This window comes from Myotis myotis, unplaced genomic scaffold (genome assembly GCF_014108235.1).
Source record: "Myotis myotis isolate mMyoMyo1 unplaced genomic scaffold, mMyoMyo1.p scaffold_m19_p_1, whole genome shotgun sequence".
NCBI classification, from domain to species: Eukaryota; Metazoa; Chordata; class Mammalia; order Chiroptera; family Vespertilionidae; genus Myotis; species Myotis myotis.
Window position 1 is genome coordinate 216,509,273 of NW_023416313.1, and position 26,185 is coordinate 216,535,457.

At 36.3% G+C, this 26,185-nt stretch overlaps 1 protein-coding gene across 7 annotated transcripts in view; it reads right to left on the bottom strand.

Moving 5' to 3' along the window:
• Positions 1-26,185, bottom strand: part of PPP4R3A (protein phosphatase 4 regulatory subunit 3A) — a 43,878-nt gene that overhangs the window by 3,425 nt on the left and 14,268 nt on the right. For 3 of the 7 annotated variants that reach the window (XM_036315650.1, XM_036315698.1, XM_036315688.1), the window contains exons 4-14: positions 22,853-23,470; positions 19,733-19,810; positions 19,532-19,648; positions 17,845-18,000; positions 15,950-16,081; positions 15,746-15,848; positions 14,220-14,378; positions 8,766-8,935; positions 7,548-7,690; positions 6,489-6,679; positions 5,835-6,061 (exon numbers count right to left, since the gene is read on the bottom strand). In XM_036315650.1, the coding sequence (XP_036171543.1) occupies positions 5,835-6,061; positions 6,489-6,679; positions 7,548-7,690; positions 8,766-8,935; positions 14,220-14,378; positions 15,746-15,848; positions 15,950-16,081; positions 17,845-18,000; positions 19,532-19,648; positions 19,733-19,810; positions 22,853-23,470 (2,094 nt within the window). Of the gene's footprint in view, positions 1-3,751; positions 4,469-5,834; positions 6,062-6,488; positions 6,680-7,547; positions 7,691-8,765; positions 8,936-14,219; positions 14,379-15,745; positions 15,849-15,949; positions 16,082-17,844; positions 18,001-19,531; positions 19,649-19,732; positions 19,811-22,852; positions 23,494-26,185 lie in introns of those variants that run through there. The other 4 variants (XM_036315678.1, XM_036315658.1, XM_036315668.1 and 1 more) reach the window with 4 other exon arrangements.

Here is a 26,185-nt window from a genome sequence, read left to right on the forward strand (position 1 = left end):
GTCATACCAGGTACTATGAATACATAGTTGAAAGGCTGTAACATACCCTTCCTTCAAGGAAGAAGTGGAGTCAGGGAACATTTCTGAACATTGGAAGGTGAGTATGATTTCATCAGCAGGTAAAGCAGGAAAAGCATTGAGAGGGGCACCTAAGTTAAGGTAGTCTTTTAGGGCATAGCATGACTGGGTCAGGGATATACAAGTAATGTGGCCTGGCTAGTGATTGGGATGGGTACCCAAGGTGCAATCCTAGTGAATCCTAGCATTGAAGGGATAAAGGGGGCCATGAAAAGAAAGTCATGAATGTTAAAGCACATGGTGCAATAGAAGCCAAGAGAAAGAGATCAAGGAGATAGTAGTACATGCTGTAAAAGTATCAAGTAATATAAGGATGGAAAGGTGTCCACTGAATTGGCAGGTAGGGTATGACCTACACCAGGCAGTTTTTTGGGATAGTGGGAATAGAAAGAAGCGAAACAAAAACCCATTTAACAACATGTTGAAGAAATCACTATTCACTGAGCCCATGGAATAACTTACCTAGAAGAGCAAAAAGTCAAGGAAAGTTGTCTCTAATCAGAGCTATTTTAAGGAACAAGACATCTGACTCCAGTAGTTAAGACATTTATCTCTGAAGGCTAACAGTTTCATTATAAAGAGTCAAGAAGCATTAAGGCCAAGCAGAGAAAAATCAGTGATTTAGCATTGGATCAGAGATGATTGCCCCATTGCCTCATGCGTCTCAATGTCCCAGTATACTGGTAGACAATAACCCATCCCTTAAAACGTTTTAATAATCCTCTTGCTCGAAATGTCATGACAAATATAACCTTGTAAGAATTTTTTCATGTTTTTTAAATTTTATTTTTAGAGACAGAGGGAGGAGAGAGAAACACTTAGAGAGGAACATCATCCATCGGCTGCCTCCTACACATACCTCTACTGGAGACTGAGCCTGCAACCCAGGCATGTGCCCTGGACTGGGAATCGAACCAGCAACTTTTTGGTTCCTGGGTCTATGCCAGCCGTGGGCAAACTACGGCCCGCAGGCCGGATCTGGCCCATTTGAAATGAATAAAACTAAAAAAAAAAAAAAAAGACCGTACCCTTTTATGTAATGATGTTTACTTTGAATTTATATTAGTTCACACAAACACTCCATCCATGCTTTTGTTCCGGCCCTCCGATCCAGTTTAAGAACCCATTGTGGCCCTCGAGTCAAAAAGTTTGCCCACCCCTGGTCTATGCTCAACCACTGAGGAACACAGGCCGGACATATGTAAGAATTTTGATGGTCCCGTTTCCCTCCAAAATTCTAAACAAAGTTTTTTATGGTAAATACTAGAAATTGTAGACAATTTGAAGTTGTCTACTTCAAGAAATCTTCCAGTTTAAACTTGCTGTTCTAAATAGAGACTGTTGCTTAAATCAATTTAGAACAGAACCAGGAAGACTATTAACCCCTGCTCTATGCCTCCCATTGCCAAATTCACAAAAACTAACTTGCAAATTGGAGTTCCTGGGGACAAAGTGCAGGATCTGAATACAATCAGACAGGGAAAAACCATCAGACTTCTTCCTGTCAAAAAAAAAAAAAAAAAAAAAAAAAAAATGCCCGGGCAGCATTTCTGGACAATTCAGGATGTCAAGGTGTTTCCTGCAGCAATTATAAATGTGTCCTCAGAAATCGTTTGGTAATCACTCTGAGTTGTTTTTTTATTTTAAGCATTACAAATGAGCAAAAGAACCAGTACCACTGAAATGGAAAATAATCTATTCACATCATTATATTTATATCAATTACCAAGACATTATCTATGCTTAAGAGCATGGACTTTTGAGTCAGATGGAACTATGGCAATTCAAGTGTTGTATTTCTAGCTAATAGTCTTTTTGCTAATTTATTGCTAACAGTCTTTCTCAATGAAATGACAAGCTATTTTAGACCTCACTTTTCCTATTATAGCAACTTGTGTTAAGTTTCTGCTTCAGTAACCATAATCACTAAAGAAACAAAACAATCCATCAATTAAAGGGCATCTCTTAAATGTCCAAGGCCAATGGTATCTTTTTGAAAGATATAGTACACCATAATTGATGAAGGCAAAATCAAGAACGCTCAGAATATGAAGGCAAGTAAGTATTCCAGGAGTCAGAAAGGTGTATTTAAACTGTATGTTTAGCCTTGGCGGGTGTTGCTCAGTGATTAGAGTGTTGACCTGAGCAGTGAAGGGTCTTGGGTTCAATTCTTATTCAAGGACACTTACCTTGGTTGCAGGTTAGATCCTGGCCCCAGTCAGGGCACAACCAATTTCCACCCCACCTCCCTTCCACTCTCTCTAAAAATCAATAGGAAAAAACAGTCTGGGTGAGGATTAACAAAACAGATGCAAAGTTAACTAATTTGTGTTCAAGAAAGACATCCTGCCTGGGATTTACAATACCTACATGATGCCACCAGAGCTGATAAGCTATTGCAGCATTCAATATGTTGTCATAAAAATACAAAAAGAGAGATACCAGAAATTAAAAACTAAGTTCTTAAATAAACATAAACAATAAACTGTATGCTTAAAGCAAAACATTTCACATGGTACTTTCATTTCACATGGCACATGATATAATTAACTTAGATCCTATTACGTTTTTCTTATCTTTATTTGCAAGATAAGTGGATAAACTTCAATTATTAATAGCCAGAACTTGTGACTCAGAAGTAGCCCTATACTGTAGTGAAATACACTTGAACTCTTCTATTTAATTATACACTCAAAGTTTCAATTAGCTAAAAACAAAACTCTCCTCGAGTGTAGCAAATGTTGCTTTCTGGATTTCCACCCAACTATTCAATATAACCTTATTTTTGGTACCACAAATTAGAATTTACTAAAGACCAAAGCAAACAAAAAGCTTAGAAGCACACAGTGCTTAATTAAAACAGTCTTCTTTCCTGGATATGAATTTTTACTCACATTTGCAAATATATTCTTCAGTAAATTCTAAAATCTTCACTTAAAGTGAGGGTATGTGGAATTGAGATTTTTTTCATTTTAGCACACCTAAGACAAGAAAAAAACCTATTTAAAAAAAAAAAAAACTGTTTTAAAAGGTACTAGCTGATGGTCCTCTGGCCAGGTATTAATTTAGGAACCACCACCATCAACTCCAACTGGTATTCCAAAGGGAGTAATTTAAAAAAAGAAAAGAAACATACAACTAATACAATTTCTATTACTCTTCACTTTTCTTTTTATTATTCAAAAGTCAAATGTTAATTTTTAAATCATCCATCCTCAATTTTTATTTAATGTACCGTCATTTTCCCAAGATATGAAGTTTCAGAATCTCTTTGGAATACTAATGTCACTGTTCTAGGTTTAACAAAACTGTTGAAAGTTTAAATTCCACTCTATTTCCCTGAATTCTCAAGACAGTTGCTGATGTAAATTTTAATATAAAATATTTAGTCACAAAATAGTATTGCTTTTGTATGCACATAGTTGTAAGATTACTTTGCTTTTGTCAATAAAAACTATACCATCTTTCATAAAACTCTAAACAAATTAAGAACTGTGATGTAGAACAAAAATTACACATGGTGAAACAGGTACCAGCACAACGTTAGGTTATATTACATCAAAAAAAGTTTTAATGGTCCCAAATATATATACTCAACTAAGCATACACTCAGGGGAGCAAAAAATCAAAAAACAAAATGAAACAAAAAAATTATGACACAAATGACCACATCTAGAATTCCACTCAATCTTTAATCAAGTAGGGACAAATCCCCACTTTTAAAAAATCTGCAGTTCGAAGGGCAAAGGGAACAGATAAAAAAGAGGAAATTTTATATTCACCCCTCCCCCATAGGTTTTCCAAACCTGTTGTAGCTTGACTAAAATGTTCAGAATGTATGGTTTTAAAGGCAGGTCTCTTTATACAAAGAAACTGCTGGCATTCTTAACTAGTGAAGAATTATGGCTGAAAAGCCTATTCTTCTGAGTCCCAAACATGGTCCGACAAAGCATATTCTGATTGTAGCAACTGACCAGTCAATCCAGAGTTCCACTTACAAAACCCCTGCCCTGTTGGCTTTATGTTTCCATTTCCTTCCCTGAGAAAAGGGCAATGTGTGGTCCAAGCTGGAGAGCTCAAGGCTTACGTCTTTCCCCTAATGTGTAATATCCCCTCCTTCTGCTCCTTTGAATTGGCACTTGATGAGCAGAGGTCAAGTGTGCGAGGCTGATCTGTCAGTCATTCACAAGAGACCACTGCTTTGTTGTGAATTTTGTAGGGGATAGGGGTAGAAGAACCAGTTTTTTCAACAGGTACTGATTGTAGGCAGTTGCCATTATTATGACTCAAACTTTGCTTTCTTTGACAATGGTAGCATGTCTTCCTTGTCTTCATCCTCGTCATCATCCTCATCATCATCAGGATAATCTACCAGACCCACGAGGCCTCCCTGTTCAAAAACAAGGATTATTTAAAGAAAACACCATATTTTCAACATGTTTTAAGTTTGGGTAAAGGATATAGAACCCCACCCCCATCTCAATACAACCGTGGTTATTTCTGGGTAGTGAGATTATATATAACTGAAAATTCATTATTTTTATATATTTCCTAAATTTTCCAGAGTAAAACATAAATTTAGTAGTTTATAATCCTAGTAGATCACCCAGGAGATCAAAACATAAATGACTAAATTTAAAATGTTAAGATTAACAATGCATTAAAATTTTTTAAGCAAAGTTTATATAGTATATCAAAATATCTACAAAAGATTAAACAGACCACTAGAAATGAGGGCACACAAACATCAAACATCAGGAAAGTGATTCAGCCCTGTCCCCTCCCCATCATTTCATCTGGACTTCCCAGAGACCTGCTCACGACCAGAAACCACTGTAGTTCACTTTATTTAGGAGGGTGGGTGGTGAGATTCAAACAGCTCTTGCCTGGAGCCTTTCTCTTCATCTCAGCATTTCTCACATTCACTTTTAGCCTAGGGGTCCCTGCTCACATCAGAGGAATGATCATGTGTTGATGGGCATTATATTTCTGATTTAGATCAATGAATCCCAAATGCTAGTCTGTTATGCTAATCCAGAGCAGCATAAAGCAGCCCAATGAATTGATTTTCATTCTGAGAATCTCTTTCCTACATTTTTGGTGTCAAAATTTTGATCAGTTTTTTAAATGAAATGTTACTAATAGATGGTTTACTCCTTTTTATAAACCTTGCTTGGCAAAATAAAGTCAGACGTGTCTAGATATTTAGATTATCTTTTCCCCACAAAGTCTTTATCTTGGTATTAATTGGGAAAACTGATAAAAAAATAACAAGCCCAGCTGGCCTGGCTCAGTGGTTGAACATCGACCTATGAACCAGGAGTAGTTAAGGGTTTGATTGCCGGTCAGGGCACATGCCTAGGTTGCGGGCTCAATCCCTAGTGTGGGGTGTGCAGGAAGCAGCTGATCAGTGACTCTCTCTAATCATTGTTTCTCTCTCCCTCCCTCTCCATTCCTCTCTGAAATCAATAAAGGTATTTAAAAATTTAAAATAAAAAAAATAACATAACTTTTAAATTCCTGTAAATGTTGTGACACATACAAATCTGAACTTGAGATTCTAAAATGCAAATAACCAAAATTAGAATATATTCAGACTCCTATATTGGTCACAAAAAACGTAAGTTAGTTCAAGTGATGATAGGAGAATGATTCTGTAGTTCACAAGTTTAAATCAGTTCCAAAAGACAGTAACTGTCACAAAAATTATTGTTGAGAAAGCTTAAATTAGATAGGCCTGGGAGTCAAAAGTGTACCTTGGTAGTAATAGCTGCCGTCTGAGATGTATTTTTAGGGACGGATCCAGGAGATCCAGGAGATCCTGGGGATCCAGGCGACCCTGGGGATCCAGGCAGGTTCGTTGCAGGTGACTGGCTGGTGAGGTTAGTCTTTGTCCCACTAGAGAGGGAAAGCTTGAAACTTGGGCTTTGCCGGCCGGAAAGATTTGTTTTCAGAAGTACCTCCTTTTCCTCACTTTCTTTTACTAAAAATAAGAATGTTGTCAATAGTTGTCAAACATACTCATCTTTAAAAATCCCCCAAATGAGGAGACACTAGAACACAGTTTACTCCTCTGCTAGGGAGAAACACTGAAGATCAATCTCTGAACAAAACTTACTTAGCAAAATACTAAACATCATAACTACTGAATTTTTATTACTGATAAGGAATGAAACCTTCAGTATCATATTTAGTGTTTCTACCCTTTCTGATAATTTTCTCCTTAAGTAAAATTAAGAAAATTTAGTTTATGCTTTCACAACAGAACTATTAATTCACACTCTTATAAGCAACATCTTTAAAATTTATGTTGTCATACATACAAATCAGGTACCAATCATACAGTCACAAAATAAGAATAAACAAGGTGAGAAAGACTTCATTTCTCCTTGTTCATATTTTCAACATACATTTCTTCCTTTCCATGAATTTACTTATTGGATCCATAATATCATCATCATTTTTAGCTTTGTCAGATGGAGACACTACAGCTTCTCCATCTTCCATATCATCTTCATCTGCGTTGAACCACATCTCCTCTTCATCTTCGAGTGTCCTGGCATCTCTTCGATATCTATGATTCCTCAAAATGGACCGCATACTGTGAGTAAAGAGAAGATAGAGTAAACAGACTCATAAAGACTTCACTAGATATTCTTCAAGTATTGTTCTGAATTAGTCTTTTATTTTAAAATATATTTTATTGAATTTTTACAGAGAAGAAGAGAGAGAGAAACATCCATCAGCTGCCTCCTGCACATCCCCTACTGGGGATGTGCCTGCAACCAAGGTACATGCCTTTGACCGGAATGGAACCTGGGACTCTTCAGTCCACAGGCTGACGCTCTAGCCACTGAGCCAAACTGGTCAGGGCTGAATCAGATACAGTCTTAATAAATAGGATAAAACAGATTTATACACTAAAGACTGACAAAAACAGATTTTACCCGACATGTAATTTAGAAACACACTGCCATATCTATCTAGTATTAACTAGTGGAATCAAACTTCCTATGATCAAAATTGTACTACTACAGATCAGTTACTAAACTTAACATTAGGAATTAACAAGTCATAATTTATGGATTTTAAAATATAGCATAAGTATGTGAATTCAGGTATTTAGGAAAATGTACAAGAGTTCTTAAAAATACTTTGTAATTCAAAGCAAGTAAGATAATATTTTGATTTGTTTGGACACATGAAGCTTCAATGCCACGTAAGTGGCATTCTTTTCTTTTTCATTATCTAGCTTGATATATGCTTGAGGAAGAGCCCACAGATCAAATCCACCTACATCTTCAGGGAAACACTGACACTGACCATTGTACAGAACCCTACCACTTCTAGTCACTAGCTGCTGTTTCCTCCTCCTCTGCCAAGCCAAACAAGCAAAATACAAGCAATACAAGAGTCACTGCCCTACAACTTGCCACTGAATGAACAGGTTCAAATACGGGGTAACTTACCTGTCAAGTTTGGGATTATCTTGCCTTTCTCTTTGTTGTTCAAATCTCAACTTTAATCCTTTAAATGTCTGTACATAATCTACATCTTCCAGTGCTTTCCAGTAATTTTCAATAACATGAGCAGTCAATGATTTTATATCTTCCTATAAAAAAGAATTATAATAAAAAATGAGATGAAATGCTATTTTAGAAAGATATGACTTCCTTGTCATGAACTGACAAACCCACCCAAAATAGTCTGACTTCATAAAATTATTATACTATCTTAGAGATCATCAAACAATAAAAATGGGCATACCATACTGGGTCCTTCAGTAGTCCCCAGTTTTTGGTGTACCTCAGCATTATCTGTGGGTCTTTCCAAAGTAAATGCCCAGGTACCATCTGGGCAGATTTTAAATCATCCTAAAGTGTTGGAGGTGGATGGTGGTAATGGTTGCGCAACAATGTGAACGCACTTAATGCCACTGAATTATATACTTAGAAATGGTTAAAATGGCAAATTTTATATTACATATACACTTTACCATAATTTTTTAAAAAGCATGCCACAGATAACTCTAACACACACCAATATTTGAAAAGCACTAACCTAATATATTATTAAAGAACCAAGAAGAGTTTGTTATGAAATTGCCCTTTAGAAATATATGGGAGAGCCATGGCCAGTGTGGCTCAGTTGGCTGAGCGTCGTCCCATGCACCAAAAGGTTGCCAGTTCAATTCCTGGTCAGGGCACATGCCCAAGTTGCGGCCTCGGTCCCCAGTAGGGAGCATGCAGGAGGCCGCCAATTGATATTTCTCTCTCTCCCTTTCCATTCCTTTCTTGCTCTAAAATCAATAAAAAAATATATTAGAAAATAGATAAAAAGTTTAGAAAAGAAGTAAAAAAGATATATGTGGGAGAAAGTCAAGAAAGTTAAACAAAAACACATCTAAATAGTTATCAACTGTAATGTTACTTTCTTAAAATGATTACCCTGACAGTATTAAAGCAGTTTTCAAACTATCCTACAAAAAGGAATCATAGCTGCTGAGAGAGATTATTTTGGTTTTTATTAGTTTGAATTGACTCTCTCTCACAAGCTTTTGGTAACACACGTTTTCTTTTAAAAAATTATCTTCAAATACAATAACTCAAGCCAAAAGTACCAATAATGCAGATTAAAGTTCCTCAATAATTAAAACCAAAACCTAACTAATAAAGTACAGAACCTACCACTCTAATAAATTCAAACATCTCTATTATGGCAGAGTTCATCAGATTGTAGCGGGATCCATTGTTGAGAAATGCTTTGACTACTGGTTCAAACAAAAAGCTTTTCATTATGTAGCGGTTGTAAAACTCATCTTTTAATCCAATAATCTTTCTCTTAAAACGAAGAGCACCTGAAATGAAGAGGTATTATTCAAATTATATACCACACTTCCATATTTTAGACTCACACACAAAAAAATCTGTCTAATAGATATAATTCTTCGTGCAGTGATGTTACTGCTTCCAGAAGTATGAACCTAAAGATAAGGATTACGAAAGGGTTATCAGAAAAATGTATTCTAAGAGTAGTGTGTGTCATCATAGAACACAAGTCTTAGAGAGCCAGGAAAATTCTGGAAGTTACTAATGACCACCAAAATGTACTTTACAGCTGACATAGGAACTAAGATAGGGCTAATGAATGAATTAACCTATCATACTACTTAAGAAGAGAATCTAAATATATCCGTTTATATATACCGTCAAAACAACAGAAAAACCATTGTTTTATTAGGGCAATCCATTGGTATAATTTGACCATTACTTTTGGACACTTTATTATTTTGCATCAGAACACATGGTTGCATTGGTTTATTTGTGGACGTGCTTGGAGAAATGCTATAAACCACAAAAATCTGCATGACCCAAAATTTGCCTTGCTATATTTTAAAATAAATTTAGAGGATGTTATTTTTAAAATGTGGTCCTCTATGCTTATTGCAGCGAGTATGCTTTTTAAATTTTTTTCATAGTTTTCCTTTTTTACAATTAATTAGGCTTTAACTTACAGATTAAAAGGTATATTTACATCTTGAGGTATGGGGAGTTAAGTCACCATTCGTCAAGATCCAAATATACGCAGACAGCTAGACTTCAACAAAGCCCTCTTTACCTAAATGGAATTATCAGTAAGTTAATGCCCCAGTTACTGTAAACAGTTCAAAAAAGCATACTCACTTCATGCAGTCACATCGTCTTCGGTTGGCAAGATTAAATATTGTGTTTGTATTTTGGTTTCTTTGGAGATCATGGAAGTGGCTCGTTAAATTGCCAATTTGTTATTAATCAAGTCCTTCATGAGCAGGTAGCCAGGCAACCATGCTGACACGGTTTCTGGGTGGGAAGGCAGAGGAGTAAAGCAGCTCAATTTTTCTTTCGTTGGCAGAAAAGAGGTGCACAAGTGAATGCCCAATCAGGTACAGTTGATTATAAACTGCCTTAACAATCCAACTTTAAGAGTGTTTCTTTCTAAAGAGACACTCTGGGCAGGGAATTTCAAAATAGTTTATATAATAGCAATTGCATTTTATTTTTTAAACTAATGACTATTTTCAAATACATAAGCATGGTGAAATAAGACATTTTATACAATAAGAGGCATCTTTCTGTGTTTTAAGTCAAACCAGAACAAGGGTTTATTTTCCCAAAACAATGGTTTTAGAGTTTGGTTTTTCTTTTATTACTAGACAAATGAACTTAGTGAGGCAGTTCCATTTGTGAGAATAAAAGTCAATACTTTAGAGCTCATGCTACTAAGGCCAAATTTTAAGCTTTTAGTAATTAAGGCAAGAGCTACTAAGAATTGGTACTCTAACTTTGCAGGCTTTGTGGAGACTTGTGTCCTACCATAACACACACTAGCTGAACCCTGTGGTCTGCATGCAGTTCCTAGGTTAAGTGAAAAGTAGCTCCCTTCCTAGAATTCACTAAGACTAAGGGTATGCAAGAGAGCACCACCATTTCCTCAAGAGCAGTTCTGTTCAGAAACTGCTGATACAGATGGAAGGTAGTTCTAAGGTCTTTTTGTTCTGCTCATTTCCATTTGCCCTCATTTATTTTTATCAAAACTTGTATTGTTTCCACTCAAACCTTTTCCCAAAAAGAACCTGCATCGAGAATATCCAACCACTATTTTTTGCTGCTGGATAAAAAAAAATGCTTTCAAAAATTTACCAGAGTTCTGAGAAGTCAAGTTGCTCAACGGAGTATGAGAGAAAGCTTTTGGGATATGTCAAATTGACATAACCATAGGATTTTCAATGTAAAGTGCACTCTACTTCCACTCACACCTGTAGCCTTCATTATTAACAAGCCAGGGGTCTTTTGTGCTTAGTTTCAATCATCTCTAAAACAAGTAATCCATCTTTACCTTATACAACATGAGACTTCATGTAATAAGTTTGAGACTTTATGCCTCCTGTGTAATTAAATGATAGCTGAATAAAAGCACCTCGAACAAAATTACCTCATTCCTCTTATAGATTTTCATGTTTTCTACAAAAATACAGACAACATAAAAATGTGAGCTAGAAGGCTACAATGTAAGATCCAAGAATCCTGAAAAGGCCAAGAAATAAGACTGCTATTACTAGTGTGTGTGTGTACATATCTCTAACCTATATTTGAAAGTATTGCTGGTCTCAGCTACAGACTTGATTAGTTGTCTTTAAATATGATAAAAGTATACTAATTAAGCAGCAGCAGATATAAAAAATGAAGTTCCCCAAGTCCCCAAATTGTTTACATTTAACCATTTATATTTTGTCCTTACAAGTATGCATCTAAATTTACTTACAAAACCCTCCCTTACAAAACTATACCTAGTATTTTAATGTACTCCTTTCTCAGAAGACCAAAAATATCTTAAATCATCTCAAATTATATTTAGTTCTTCTAGAAATCCTTGATAAAAACTCGTGTATACTGCAAAGCCAGTCCTAAAGAGCTCATTACTACTAACTGGCATCTTCTTTCAGAAGCTACTTATATTCTCAGTACTGGGAAGATAGCCACACTGAGAATAATTTGAGGGTTAGGATTAATGATAACTTCATTTGGAAAATATTAATAATAAAACATAACTAAGATTTATCTGGCATCCTTGAATTTCCTAAAAGATAAACTTCCATTAATTTGTAATGATTCTCTTCAGAATTCTCATTAAATGATGAGACATTTTCTTTGCAATACTGCAAGCCAAATGAGATGGAGAACTGAAGAGATCTTTCCTGCCACTCTCCTATGGGACTTGTGTTCTACCCACCCCCAAACACTCACACACCACTTTTCCACATTTGCACATCTTAACAGCGTGTTCAAATAAGAATGCCACACTCGCCCCATGATTAATAGAAATTCAACTGAACTCTTTCAAAATTTCCCTGATCTGCCTTATTCATGTAGAATAAGCCATTTCCACTAAACATCTAAACCCACTAAACATCTAAACACATCACAATATAGTGCTTGTGATGATGTGTTTTGACTTTTATAGGCCATCTCCTGAGTACAGGTCAAAATCATCTTCATTTTTCTAATTCCAAGTACATATCATACTTCTTCAAATCGAAGATGCCACTGATTGCAAACTCTTTATCTTTTCTACTACTAGGAAAACAAAATGAACAAACAGGACTACAGATCATGCCATTAACTGTGAAGACTTACCTTGATTTGAGAAATGATAAATGCATACAAATATATACCTCAGGGCAGCGGTCGCCAACCGTGGACCACTGATGGTCCATGAGGTCCGAAAAGTTGGTGACCGCTGGTTGAAGAAAACCTTTGGAGCAGCGGTCACCAACCAGTGGCCCATTTGATCCGTAAGATTGGCGACCGCTGCCTTAGAATCAATGAAATATGGTAGTATTTATTTTTATTAAATTTACTGAAATAAACTCATTAACATTTTTATTCAGATGTTCCATTCCGTCCCACCGGCTCACAAACTCCCTTTCCCACCTTCAAACAAAACCTTCTATGGTGGACATAATTCAAAGAAGCATTCATTATAAACTCCCTCTCAACTTGGTCTTGGGGCTCACTTTTGCTGTGATAGGTATACAAGGAAAATGCACATTAATTTAAAAACCCTCTTTCACATGTGCTAATAAAGCTCATAAACATATGCAAAAGCAGGATAGAACCAAAATAATGAATTTATTTTTTTGCTGCCCTTAGCAGTCTAGGTTAATACCACCAATACTATTACTTCTGGCTGGAAAAAACGATCACTAAAGTATTATCAAAGATTCTGGGTAATTAGCAGAAAGTAGTTGTACTTAAATATCTGAAAAATGAAAAATATACTCTGTCCAGATGTATTCTCAGTACATACTGCAATGTGTACACAGGCCTGAAAAACTGTCAAGTATAACAACTGTTATCCTGATAGAAAATTAAATGAATTTTTTAGAAGGAAACCTATTTCTAATAGATAAAAGATAAAATGTTGATAAAACAAATCAACACCAGAAACAGTCTTATATAATGTTTTTATAATTTAAGGATGTTTTTAAAAATCAAGGAAAAAAATGTTAAATGATGTAAACCAAAACGAGCAAAACCGGGCATATATATTCAGGTTCCTAATTAGTGTATGACTATGATGCCTTTAAACAGTAACAACAAAACAACCAAACTTACCTATAAACAACCAAAAGCATAAGTTAGTTACCAGCAGATGTCTCTTAATGAGTCACTAGGGTACCCCTAAAATTGGTCTACCAACTTAACCAAAGAAGGCTGGCTGCTATATGATCAAGAATGGATTAACCTATTTCCAATATAGAAAAAATGTTTTTTACTTCAATAAAGTAGGGTCTTAAGAACACAGTGAAAGTCAATTTTTGAGAACTGTGTAACCATAAACAACCTTGTTAAAAGACTATCTGTTGCTCTAAAAGAGTTGACAAACCATTCTATAAAAGTGTACGCAGTACATACTCTAAGCTTTGTGAGCCACGTATGGTCAGTCATATGGTCTCTCACCTTTTTTAAACAACCCTTTAAAAACATAAAAATCATTTTTCAGTTTGCCAGTTGCATAAAAATATACCACAGGCCAGATTTCACCACAACTGCCACCCTGCTCTAAAATATCTGAGGTAACACAATGTCAATAAAGCTGGAGAAAAATCATTTGTGGAATTAAAAAATGGACCATCTGTAGACATCTGTGCTAGGCATTCTGTAACTTGAGAGAGGCTGTGCTTTGTGAACTCAGTTCTATTAGGTATAAATTTTCCAAATTATGAAAATGTTTCTTCATGATTTCATTTGAGACTAGTCTAACAAGAAGAATGCCTAATTTGTAATTAGTAATGCAATCTAAGGTTAAAAAATAGTAACTGAGGTAAAATGATCTCAGGTGCCATCTTAATGATGGAATGTAACACTCTATGGCAATATACTTTACAGATATACTTTAACCCTTTGCTGGATACTAACGAGAAAGAATAAAGTCAGGACAATCAGCTGCTCAAAATGTGGCACAAATACATAATCGGTGTAGCTTAGTATTAGCTCTTCTGACCTGAAATCAGTGATCAATTCTTCTTAGGCAATGAGACCTAAAAATACCAACAACATGATAGTATATAGATAAGTAATTCTACCAGAAGCAACACTTACATAATGCCAAGAAAGCATGCTTCGAGGCCATGAGCACTAGCACTCTCCGGAGGATGTCCTTATTAATTATGTAGTTCTTTATGTGGTAGGTATGATGCTCCACACAAAATGTTAACAATTCCAATACAAGTGCCAACAACTGGGCAGTCTGAAAATCATCTAAAATAAACAAAACACAATTTATATTTAATGGATAATTTTCTTTTTCTCCCCAAATATAAGAACCTAAATTCAAATCAAATAAAATTCCTTCTATTAACCTAAATATTTTAAAGTTAAGGAAAAGGAAACTAACATTCACTGAATGCCTACCATGTACTAAGAATGATGCTTTACATTTTTTCTTCATCTAAATAACTCTATGAGGAATTAGTTTTACAATACCCACGTCTGAAAAGTTAGTAAAGCAGAGATGGGATACAAATGTACTACATCTGCTTTATTCCAAGTGCAAGAATGCTCTACCACGCCTTTAACACATCCCTCAGCATAGCATAGGTTCTGCCAGACACATCTAGTCTTTGGTGGAATTATTCTCTCTACTCCTATGAATGAAGTGTGTTCTGTGCCTCCTTTACTATACATAATGAATCCATACGGAATTACCATGATTGGTGTATCTTCCTCACCAGGCAGTAAGCCTCTGAAAGTATTTTACTAATTTTCTCAATTCCCCCACTAAGCCCCTAAAGATTATAGCACATGCCTTCCATGCAATGGGTTCTCAATAAATGTTTGATGAATAAAACATGTGAGTCTGGAAAAAAGCCTCAAGCTTTACCTAACAGGAATAAAGTAGGTAGGAGAAATGAGTATATCTTGTTTCCAAGGTCATTAAAAGTAAATTTAACATTTATTTTCTAAGCGGTGCTGTAAGTTAAAATATTCATACTGATAATTCATATGACAAAATAATATAGTTATTCGGAAAGCTTCAATAAGGAATTTCCCAATGAAGACCCTAAAACTACTTTCTAAATTAAACAGACAAGCTAAAAGCAAAAGGAATAAAATGCAGAAGTAATAAACAATCATGTTTTGATTCATCCTCAATGCAAATATAAACAGCTTAATATTGAGTACAAGCTTTGCTCTACTACACATCTCGAGTATAAATAACTTAAAATGAATTTTCTCATAGCTACTTCTATTTATTTCACCTATGTAAATGCAAACTAAAAACAAATACTGCCAACAAAAAATTGTTTTAAAATTCTGAAGGCGCCCTTGCCAGATAGCTAGAGTTGGTTAGAGCATTGTCACAATACATCAAGGTTGTGGATTCATCGGGGACAAAAATCAACCCATGAGGGCATACTGGTAAATAAATGGAACAATAAATCCCTCCGCGCCCTCCCATTAAAATAAAATTTAAAAATCCGAAAGCAATTCTTATTTTCTTTGATCTCTGATTATAACACTTTAAAGAAATTTTACTTTGAACACCTCTTCTGAAAATACATTAGACCTCTATGTTAACACCATGAGTTTCAGAATTCAAGAATTACCAATCTGCATTATCTTACCTTTGCTAGGTTTGTCTTCCGTGGTATTTGCCAGTAAAGGAGCAGTGAGGACATGCATACAGTGTTTGTAGAAGAAACCCAGAAATTCAGTCTTTTCTGTTTTCTAAGGAACCAAAAACACTTCCATGAACTTTAACTGCATTGGTTATTATCAGCAATAATCATTATACTAGCATGATAAACAGAAAAACACCCGTGGCTTACATTGGAAGTAGCTAACATGTTCTCTGGGTCAACTAAAGTTCGAAGCAGGCCCATAAGTTGGACTGCTCCTCCAAGTTCAGGGTCTGTATCACAAATCATATGTTCTATAATGAGGTTGATGAGCAAAATATCCTGGTGAGAAAAATACAATAAGGATCACTTATTATGGGGGAATGGAAAAAGCAAATACTATGACATACTACAGCATTATAGCTAGCTCTAGCAATCTTGTTAACCTCAAACAAAATGAAACGATTGACTGACTTAACAGTATATGGCAATGTTTCCCTAAAATGTGGCACAGGCACATTACACTAAATACTACCAAAATTAAAGTTTCTTTCCTTTTCTAGTATCTGTAAATCCCTCTGATTAAAGCAAAAACAAAGTTTCAATTTGGTACTAATAATCTTTATACCTTTTGATAACAAAATATCCTTCCTGAAGAAGGCAAATGGGCCTTGGGTTCATAGCTTTAACAGTAAGAATATTTAGCTAAAATTTATAACACTGTTCTACTTTCACTGCATTTTTATGGGATTCCTTCTATTCATGGCAAATGATATCTATATCTATACTCCATTTATGGAAACAATATAAAGTTTCCGCTTTAAGAAAAAAATTAGTTGGTACCTGAATGTCTGAAATCGGGGAAACAAGATTATAATATTTAAAGGAAAACACAGGAGAATAAATGTATTCTATAGACTCCAAATGTCACTATGACTGGTGTTCCTGGCACAAGGAGTAAATAAAAATTGAGAAGGATTCAATGATAAAATCCCTGCTCTTGCCTATATATGCAATGGTAGGATAGACAAAAAGAAAATGCAGACAGTATATGGAAATGATGATTAAGACTAGGAATCAAGAGACCTACTGCATTTGAGTAAGCTACATTAATGTATCTTCAACTAGTGGGTTATAGGACCAATAAGAATAGCCTTTATTTTAATGCAGATATTTTGGCTTTCAAGATAGGTCTATTTTATAAAAGAAAATGGTAATTAAAAAACAACAACCTTAAATATAGAAGTTACAGTCTACTTCATTTTGACATCACAACACATTAATTAGGATCTTTTTAGAAGTAAAAGTTTATTTTCTCTTTTTGTAAAACTATGGTAAGAGAAAAAGATCCACACAATTCCAGCCTAAGAGGATGTGCCCTACTCTCACCCCACTCCTTAGGAAGTTGAGGGCATGCACTAGCTGGTTTGGCTCAATGGATAGAGCGTCGGCATGTGGACTGAAGGGTCCCAGGTTCGATTCCGGCCAAGGGCACATGCCTGGGTTGCGGGCTTGATCCCCAGGAGGGGGCATGCAGGAGGCAACCAATCAATGATTCTCTCTCATCATTGATGATTCTATCTCTCTCTCCCTCTCCCTTCTTCTCTAAAATCAATAAAATATATTAAAAAAAAAAAAAAAAGAAGTTGAGGGCAGAAAATCTTAGTTTATTAGTAAGTAAAAAATATGTGTATGTATGAACAAGACAACAGCTTGTTCCCTATGGTTAGGTAAGGGCCCCTAAATACTTTCCAAGGGACTGTGCTTCATTTCTTCATTCTTGATGATTCTGAGACTCAATCCCTAGCAAAGTCAATGTTTTCCTAGGAAAGTTATTAATTCCACATACAGAATAACAATTTATTGATAAACGATTTAAACATTACAGAAAGTTAACTTCAGAATTAATAAATAATGTAAAAATTTTAAAAAGAAATTTAAGGTGAGCATTAACAAATAACTGCTGTAAGACACACTTTAAAACTGAGACAGTCGCCAATTTAGGGGAAGAATAAGCCAATTGATATTATGGCTACACTTTTCCCAAACATCAACTATTTAAATCTTATTAAAGTACAGTTACTGTTAGTGCAAATAATATTTACCTTGTTGGTTATTTTTTGCTCTGTTAACTTCTTACTTACATCATCATTCTGTTGTGCCTCCTGCATGACAAACTCTCGTACCATGGATGGATTATATTCAACCAAGTATGAGAATATATCAGTAGCAGCACTTCGCACCTGTGTATCATCCATGCCCTGCAGATAAAAAGAACTTATTTCTCCTATATTATAAAAACATGGAACTTTTGTATGGCTACATAAATTCAAAACCTAACAAATTATAAGAAAACACTGCAATAAAAAAAAAGAGGTAAAGGAAATTCTGCATGTAAAAACCCTTTTCCATGGATAAAGTTATACTTTCTTTATTCCTGTTTACTTTTCTACTTTAACATGTCATCTAATAAGCTGCAAAGTTAACACATTATTAAAAACTAGTAAAAATTCGTGGAAGAGTAGGCCTTCTTTCCCCCAGCTGCTGGCACTGTCTTTCCTCCAGCACCGGGGACCCAGACTTCCCTCCTCCAGGCACCGCAGGTACCCGGGCTGCTTTCTTCCTCTGGCCGCTGCAGGCACCTTGGACCCAGGCTGCTTCCCTCCTTCGGCCACCCACGGTCACCCAAGACCGGGCTGGTTTCCCTCCCGCCCTGGCTTCGACAGGAAGGACATCCGTAAGACGTCCAGTCTAATGAGCATATTACCCTTTTGTTATTATAGATACTAGAGGCCTGGTGCACAGCATTCGTGCACTGGGGAGGGAGGGGGGTCCCTCAGCCCAGCCTGCGCCCTTGCAGTCAGGAGCCCTCAGGGGAATGTCCGCCAAGGGGTCCTTAACGCTGCAGTGGAGGTGGGAGAGGCTCCCGCAACTGCTGCCCAGTGTCACCAGCTGTGAGCCCAGCTTCTGGCTGAGTGGGGGAGTGCACTGACCACCAGGGGGCAGCTCCTGTATTGAGCGTCTGCCCGCTCATGGTCAGTGCGCATCACAGCGACAGGTCATTCCGCTGTTCAGTCGATTTGCATATTAGGGTTTTATCATATAGGATGGAAAATTCCTAAGGATTCTTTCAGCACTATGTAAGAACTCTAACACTGGAATTTTATAGCTTTTTAACTAGAGGTCCGCAGTCTTTAGGCATGGCCGGCGATCAAAGCACGAGCATCTGTCGTGGAAGGGCAGGTCCCAGCTGACCTCTGGGCCCTGGGCAGTACCTGGGTCCCCGCGCGCCCTCCCCGGCCTAAGTCACAGTGCCCGAGTCCCCACGCGGAGATGCAGTGAGTGCAGCTGGATGCCGTGAGCCAGGGCACAGCGTGGGCCTCTGGGCCGCCCAGTGGTGCTGCACAGAAGCCATCTGGCCTTGCAGACCAGCTCCTGCGCGAACCCATGGGGAGCTTGGCCAGCCCCTGTGGTCCCGGCGGCTACGGCCTGGCTCACCCGGAAGAGGCTGCATGGGTGCAGGGTGGGCTCCTCGCGGGCAACCAGCACCTGAGAACCTGCTGCCAGAGCCATGTTCCGTGCCACCCCCTGGTGGTTAGCGCACTTCATAGTAAGTGGTCAAACGACCACCTGAGGGGACAATTTGCATATCAGGCTTTTATTATATAGGATACTGTGTAATACACAGCTAATATTAAATATTGGCTATAATTAAATACTTGCATGTTACATATGTTACCTTCGTGGATTAAAAACATAATAGTAATTAAATATAAGGAGAAACAGACTTACAAGGATGACTTCTAAAGCTGGTAATATGCCCATGTTTGACAAAGTCTTGAAAAAAGCATCTCTGTTTTGAGGTTGTAGCGTTTGGGAAAACGCACAAAATTCTTTTAAAAAGTTAACCTGAAATTAGGAAAAAGGATCAGTGAATATAAAAAAAAATCAGTTGTTTTAGTTTCGCGTCCTCTATAATATCAAAGTTCTTACCAATTCCTGTCTTTTCTCCTCATCTGTTGCTTCATCTGTTAGTTGTGCAAACAAATCTGTCAGGAATTTTTCATCTTCCTGTGAAATCAAAGGATAAATTATGCTACTTAATGGTAAAAGTATAATAAAAAATTTCAAGATGCTATAATAAAAGATACAAATTGTAATAACTGCAAAAAGGGAAGAAGGTATTGGTGATGCTATTTTTTTTTAAAAGAGAAAGAAAAACCAAACTATTAACGGATAAATTGGAGATTTATACAGAAAGATTGTTCTTTATATTTTGGCAGCACTCTATTTCCTAAGTCTATTTAAGGGCCACATTTTAAATATTTCACACTTTTCAGGCCATATGGTCTCTGCCACAACAACTCAACTCTGTTGTTACAGGCCAGATGGTCTCTGCCACAACTACTCAACTCTGTTGTCATAGTAGGATGCAGCCATACAGTATGTAAATGAGTGTGCTGTGTTCAAATAAAACTTTATTTACAAAAGCAGGTATGGGTCATATTTATAGACCCTGGTTTTCATAAGGTTTCGTAATTTTAACTTTAGAAATTAAGGTTCTACAACCTCTCAAATAAAGATTAAAATGAAAATAAAGCTTCCTTGATGTTTAAAGACACAGAAATGACTCAATTTTTTAAAAGGCTACATTCAGAGCTTTTAAGGAAACATCTATTATTTGAAGATAGCCATATACACAATTTAACATTGTGTACCGCATAGAAATCTCTAAGACATCCGCCAGGGACCGCACGTTTTTGGGCAAACTGCACGTTATTTAAATCATCATAATGCATTTTAGGTGTTGTTTTTCAATAATTATAACATTTTTATTTACAAAAACAATTAAAGTTCCTAGTACTTTTTTAACATATGGTACTGCGTAAAACATTTTCCTCTACGAAGAGGGACCAAACAAAATTTACATAAGTATCTAGATTCCCTCCTTTTTCCATGGGCGTGAAAAACGAGAACACTCGTGAGTGGTCCTTAACAGATGGCGTGCGAAACACGAGAAAACTCCTGAGCGGTACGAAATGTGTTAATATGCATTAAATTTTTAAAAGGATTCAAAATACATTCTCATAGGGTAAGAACTTGGAAAGAACCTCAGGTATTATCTTGCCTCCTTATTTTATAACTGAGAGAGATTGAGAAATTTAACCAAAGCCCAATCACAATAGGTAGTAGTAGAGCCTTCTTGATTGCCCATTTAATTTTTTTCCATCACTATTTTAAAGATTTTTGTTTTAATTCCATACTACCTCAGGCTAGAAGTAAATTCAACATTACTTCAGCCCTACAGACATGCCTAAGTCTAAATATATATACATATATATATACATACCTATATATATATATATAGGTATGTATATATATATATATATATAGGTATGTATGTACGTACACATATAATATCCCACTAGATCAGGGGTGGGCAAACTTTTTGACTCGAGGGCCACAATGGGTTCTTAAATTGGACCGGAGGTCCGGAACAAAAGCATGGATGGAGTGTTTGTGTGAACTAATATAAATTCAAAGTAAACATCATTACATAAAAGGGTACGGTCTTTTTTTTTTTTAGTTTTATTCATTTCAAACGGGCCGGATCCGGCCCGCGGGCTGTAGTTTGCCCACAGCTGCACTAGATTATAACCTCCATATTCCCTGTTCTAGATGCTCAAGAAACATTTTATGATACTGAAGTAGTTTGGTTACTCCCACCTTTACTTTTTCTAAAATGTACAAATAGGCCATACCTAAAATAACATCCAATTTCAAGATGTATCCCAGATATAATGTATTCCACCAAAAGGCAATCAAATAATTAAAAAAAGATTCTCTGAACTGCTACATTTGAGGTACAGAAGTAGAAAGAATAAGAACATTTAATAGCATTATGTAGAGTAGTCAATGGTAAGAGATATGATTGTGTACTTAAGGTGGTAAAAACCTGTTTTAAATTATACCTCCATCACTCCTTGTCAAAAATGTGTAAAATTCTCTTCTTCAAAGAAGCACTAACAAGCTGCAATTATTCATTACTTAATAAGTAAAACTGGCATTTTACAGGTATAAAGACCAAGAAAACACAGAACGGACAAATCACTGCATACCAAGATGAGAACCACATGGAGCTAAAGAAAAAGCCCCATAGCACTCAGTACTATCCAAGGAAACCAGGAATCAAAACTGGACCAGAATACAGGCTCTACTAGGAAGCTAGCAAAAACTAGTTTCATAACAAAGAACACATGGAAATTGGTACCAAAACCCTTCTTCCTCCTCCACTGTCAATTATAATACACTGTATAGAAGATTACTAGTATACTTACCGGACTATATTGCCTATATTATTTGTGTCCGTTTTAAATGAATGGAAAACATGTCAAATTAGTCAACATGAACTGGAATTATTACTAGTTCCAGAAAAGTAGTTTTGGTAAAATTACTTCTATTTGAAGTCCCTTTTTTTAAAGGGTGACAAAGGCCAAAGACACTGGAAATACAGCAAGTGTCTAAAAAGATACACTCGTGAAAATTAAATTTGCTGCCTCATTTATAACATGTACTACCAAGTAGCTTTTACTGATATTTATTTGCCTCCTTTTTTTATTTAACAAATTCAGGTTTCAAATAATTATTTTGTTTGTAGATCTCAGGTAAGGCTTTATAATATATCTTTCAAGTCATATCACCTATCTGTTATTCTTATAATATCATGGGCATCAAAGAAACAAAAAACGGGAAGTATGCAACTCACAAACCTTTCCACCATGCAGACTTCTATTTCAGTTAGAGTAGACTAATTCACATGCTATGGGATATGATATTGAGAGGTTTTTTGGTTTCAGGAGTGTTACAAATGCAGACTACTGGCCAGCTCAGAGATTTTGAATCGTATTTTGTGCAGAATCCAGAAAATTGCAGCCTAGGCCATTTTGATACAAGCACCCTAAAACACCAGACCTGACACTGGGCATACTGTTAAAAGAAAACTTAGTTATTTAAAAGGATCACAAAATTATTTCTGCTGAAGACAATTAAAAGTTTAAATGTTACTGATCCAACGGGTATTGTTTTAAGTAGGAAAAAAATGATCAAACTCACCTGCAACATACCAACAATCTCTACCTTATTGAAAAAGATGAAGGAGTGAAGTGTTGATAACATATTTTCTTCAAAGACTGAAGGGGTAGGTAGAACCATATCTTGTATATACTGGACTCTGTATGTCTGATGAATTTTTTGTTTCAGCTCAGGATCTGATATGGGAATCACTTCTTTAAACTTGGCTGTTTTTGTTAGAAACTCCCTGTGTTTTCGTGGTTGTGATAAAGCAGGATCATATTCTAAGCATCCAATAACATCCATTATACATTCCTCAGAGAACATAACTTCGAAAAGAGCAGTTCGATTCAAGAGGAAGATGCCTTTGATAATTTCATACAAGTGGTGCAGTCCTTCAATATTTTCCAAATCCTCACATACATGAAAAAGCTCTAAGAGCTTTTTAATATAACCCTCATTTTCCAGTGCTAGTGCAAGTTTTTCACGACGCAGGGGGGAAGGTAAAGATGATGCCACAAGTTCTGCAATTTCCTCAAGACGACTTAATTCACAAGATGGCAATTCTAAACCTGGCGATGACATATCATCAAAACGCTCCTCTTCAGATTCATCTACAAGGTCCTGAGTGATGTCCACTGAAGGGTCCTTTCCTTGAACCTATTAAATCAGATTTATGATAGCTGACAAGATAATCAAGCAAATTAAAATGATATTCTTACATAAATACAAGAGATGTTCTAAGAAAACTATAATAAGCTCAGCCAGCGTGGCCCACTGGTTGAGCATCGACCCATGAATCAGGAGGTCACTGGTTCAAGTCCCGGTCAGGACACATGCCTGGGTTGTGAGCTTAATTCCTGGGGAGGGGGGCGTTGGGCGGCTGTGTGTGCAGGAGGCAGCAGATCAACATCTCTTTCATCAACGTTTCTCTCCCTCTCCCCTCCTCTCTCTAAAATCAATAAAAACATGAAAAAAACTGTGATGATAATTTTCAAGTTTAAGACTCCAATTGCCTACTTTCCTAAGTTACATTTCTACAAATAATATATACTTTCTATTTTAAGATATGGAATGAGATCATAAGTGCAAGGTTTACCAATAACAGAAACATTCTAGGATATGCTAACCTACCTGTGAACAGAGTGCTCTGTAGACCCTACCTTCAGACCCTCAGTGTAGAGGCCTGATATTGAAACATCCACTCACATCTTATAACCATGGCCCTCTTTTACAACAGACCAGGGCAAGTCTCAGGAACACTCATAGCACTGTGCTTCCAGGCTAGTCATCAAACTCCTCAAAGTTAAGCTTTGAGTTAAATTCAAACAAATATCATAATGCTGAAACCATAGACAATATATATAACTGTAAGCAACAAAGAAAATACTTAATGTCAATTATAAAAAATCAAGGGCCAAAGGGCATATACAAAATGGCTTTGAACCAAAGTGGGTCACTGATGTGATGTACACACTGGTTGGTAGATCCAAAAATATGATTAAGAAAACCGAGTGGGAAACAAGTGCACCCATACAAAAATGGAACCACACAACCTGCTATCCCCAAGAATATCTACTAAAAGTTAGATAACCAAACCACAGAAGAGTTTTCCTGTCTACATACATAAACCTTTCATGATCCTCCAGAAGAAGTCCTTAATTTTGTCATAAAACCCCAAATTTATGTCAGTGTAAGGGCTTTAATTATAAAAAGATAACTCTTCACAGCTAAATACATTTTAAGGTAAAACAGTATTTTTACAAAAGGTCAAAGACATACGTTGAAACAAAACTATTTTGCTCTCGCCGAAACCGGTTTGGCTCGGTGGATAGAGCGTCGGCCTGCGGACTGAAAGGTCCCAGGTTCGATTCCGGTCAAGGGCATGTACCTGGGTTGCGGGCACATCCCCAGTGGGAGATGTGCAGGAGGCAGCTGATCAATGTTTCTCTCTCATCGATGTTTCTAACTCTCTATCTCTCTCCCTTCCTCTCTGTAAAAAATCAATAAAATATATTTTAAAAAAAACAAAAAACAAAAAAAACTATTTTGCTCTCTTGGCAAAACTGCCACTAGAGTTGCCCAATAGGCCAAATTGAATGGTGGAAGCATGGAAAAATTAGGCCTTACATGAAATGGCCAAGAAACTTAAATTGCTAACTAAGCATAGTTAAGAGATAGTGCCCTGGTCAGGTAGCTTAGTTGGTTAGAGTGTCATCCTGATAAATCAAGGCTGCAGGTTCGATCCCTGGTCAAGATACATACAAGCAACCAATAAATGCATAAATAAGTGAAATAACAAATCAATGTCTGTCTGTCTCTCTCCCTCCGTTCCTCTCTTTTTTAAAAAAATCAATAAAAATGTTTTTAAAAAAGCTATTGTTGACAAATATTGGAAGGGAAGAAGGCCTGGAATATGTCTTGAAATATGCTATAAGGTGATATCATCTTGACCTTAACCCAGTGGGCAGCACCACTCACAGGAGGCTAGGCACATTTACAGCTTGTACCTGGCACGACCTCAAGTTTAGCTCTGGATTTGTTAATTACATAAGTTCTCATTATAACTTTAGATTCCTAATTTTCAAGCCATGGTTTTACCTATAAAAAAAAAAAAAAATGGTAGCATTTGATTTTTTTTTTAAAAAAGGAACAAGAGCCTTTATTGTAATGAAAATGCTATCTTCTTGAGGTAATTTGCAAATATAACCTTTAAGAAGGTAATGAATGAAAAGGGTCTGCACTTAAGATACTCTTGGAATTTGATCTGCTCAGGGAATTAAGATGGAATTGTAAAATTTGACAAATATGTTTCAGTCTTACTTAAACAACGGAAGAATGGAAACAAAAGGTATAACTAGCAAAGAGCTTTCATTAAGAGAAAGTATAAATTTTAGCAGTCTGGACAAGAAGATAATGAGAATGTGAAGGCCATAAAAAATATAAAAGGGAAAAGAGATGCGCCCAAACATAACTGCTATCAAAGAGTATACTAGAAAATGGTTTCTAGATCAAAAAATGGTGAGATCTTGAGAAACATGTAAGATCTCAGAGAGTGCAAAATACAATGAATTCCCTAGTATACGCCAGGATCCAGAAATATGATTGAAAAGTATAAACAGGATCATAAAAGAGTGACTTAGAAACAAAATACTGAACACATTATGTAAAAGTTGGAGAAGGTCAGAAAAGAACATTAAATAGCCAGTGATTCCTAGGAAAGCATACAATTACTATATTAGCTGTGCCCCAAATGAAGATGACTAAGGAAAAGTACAGTAAAAACTAGACAATTGTATTAAAGGAGAGCAACAGATTGAGTGCAGGTTTGAGTTAAATATTGGCTTAATAGAAGATTGTGCCCAGGGTGTGACT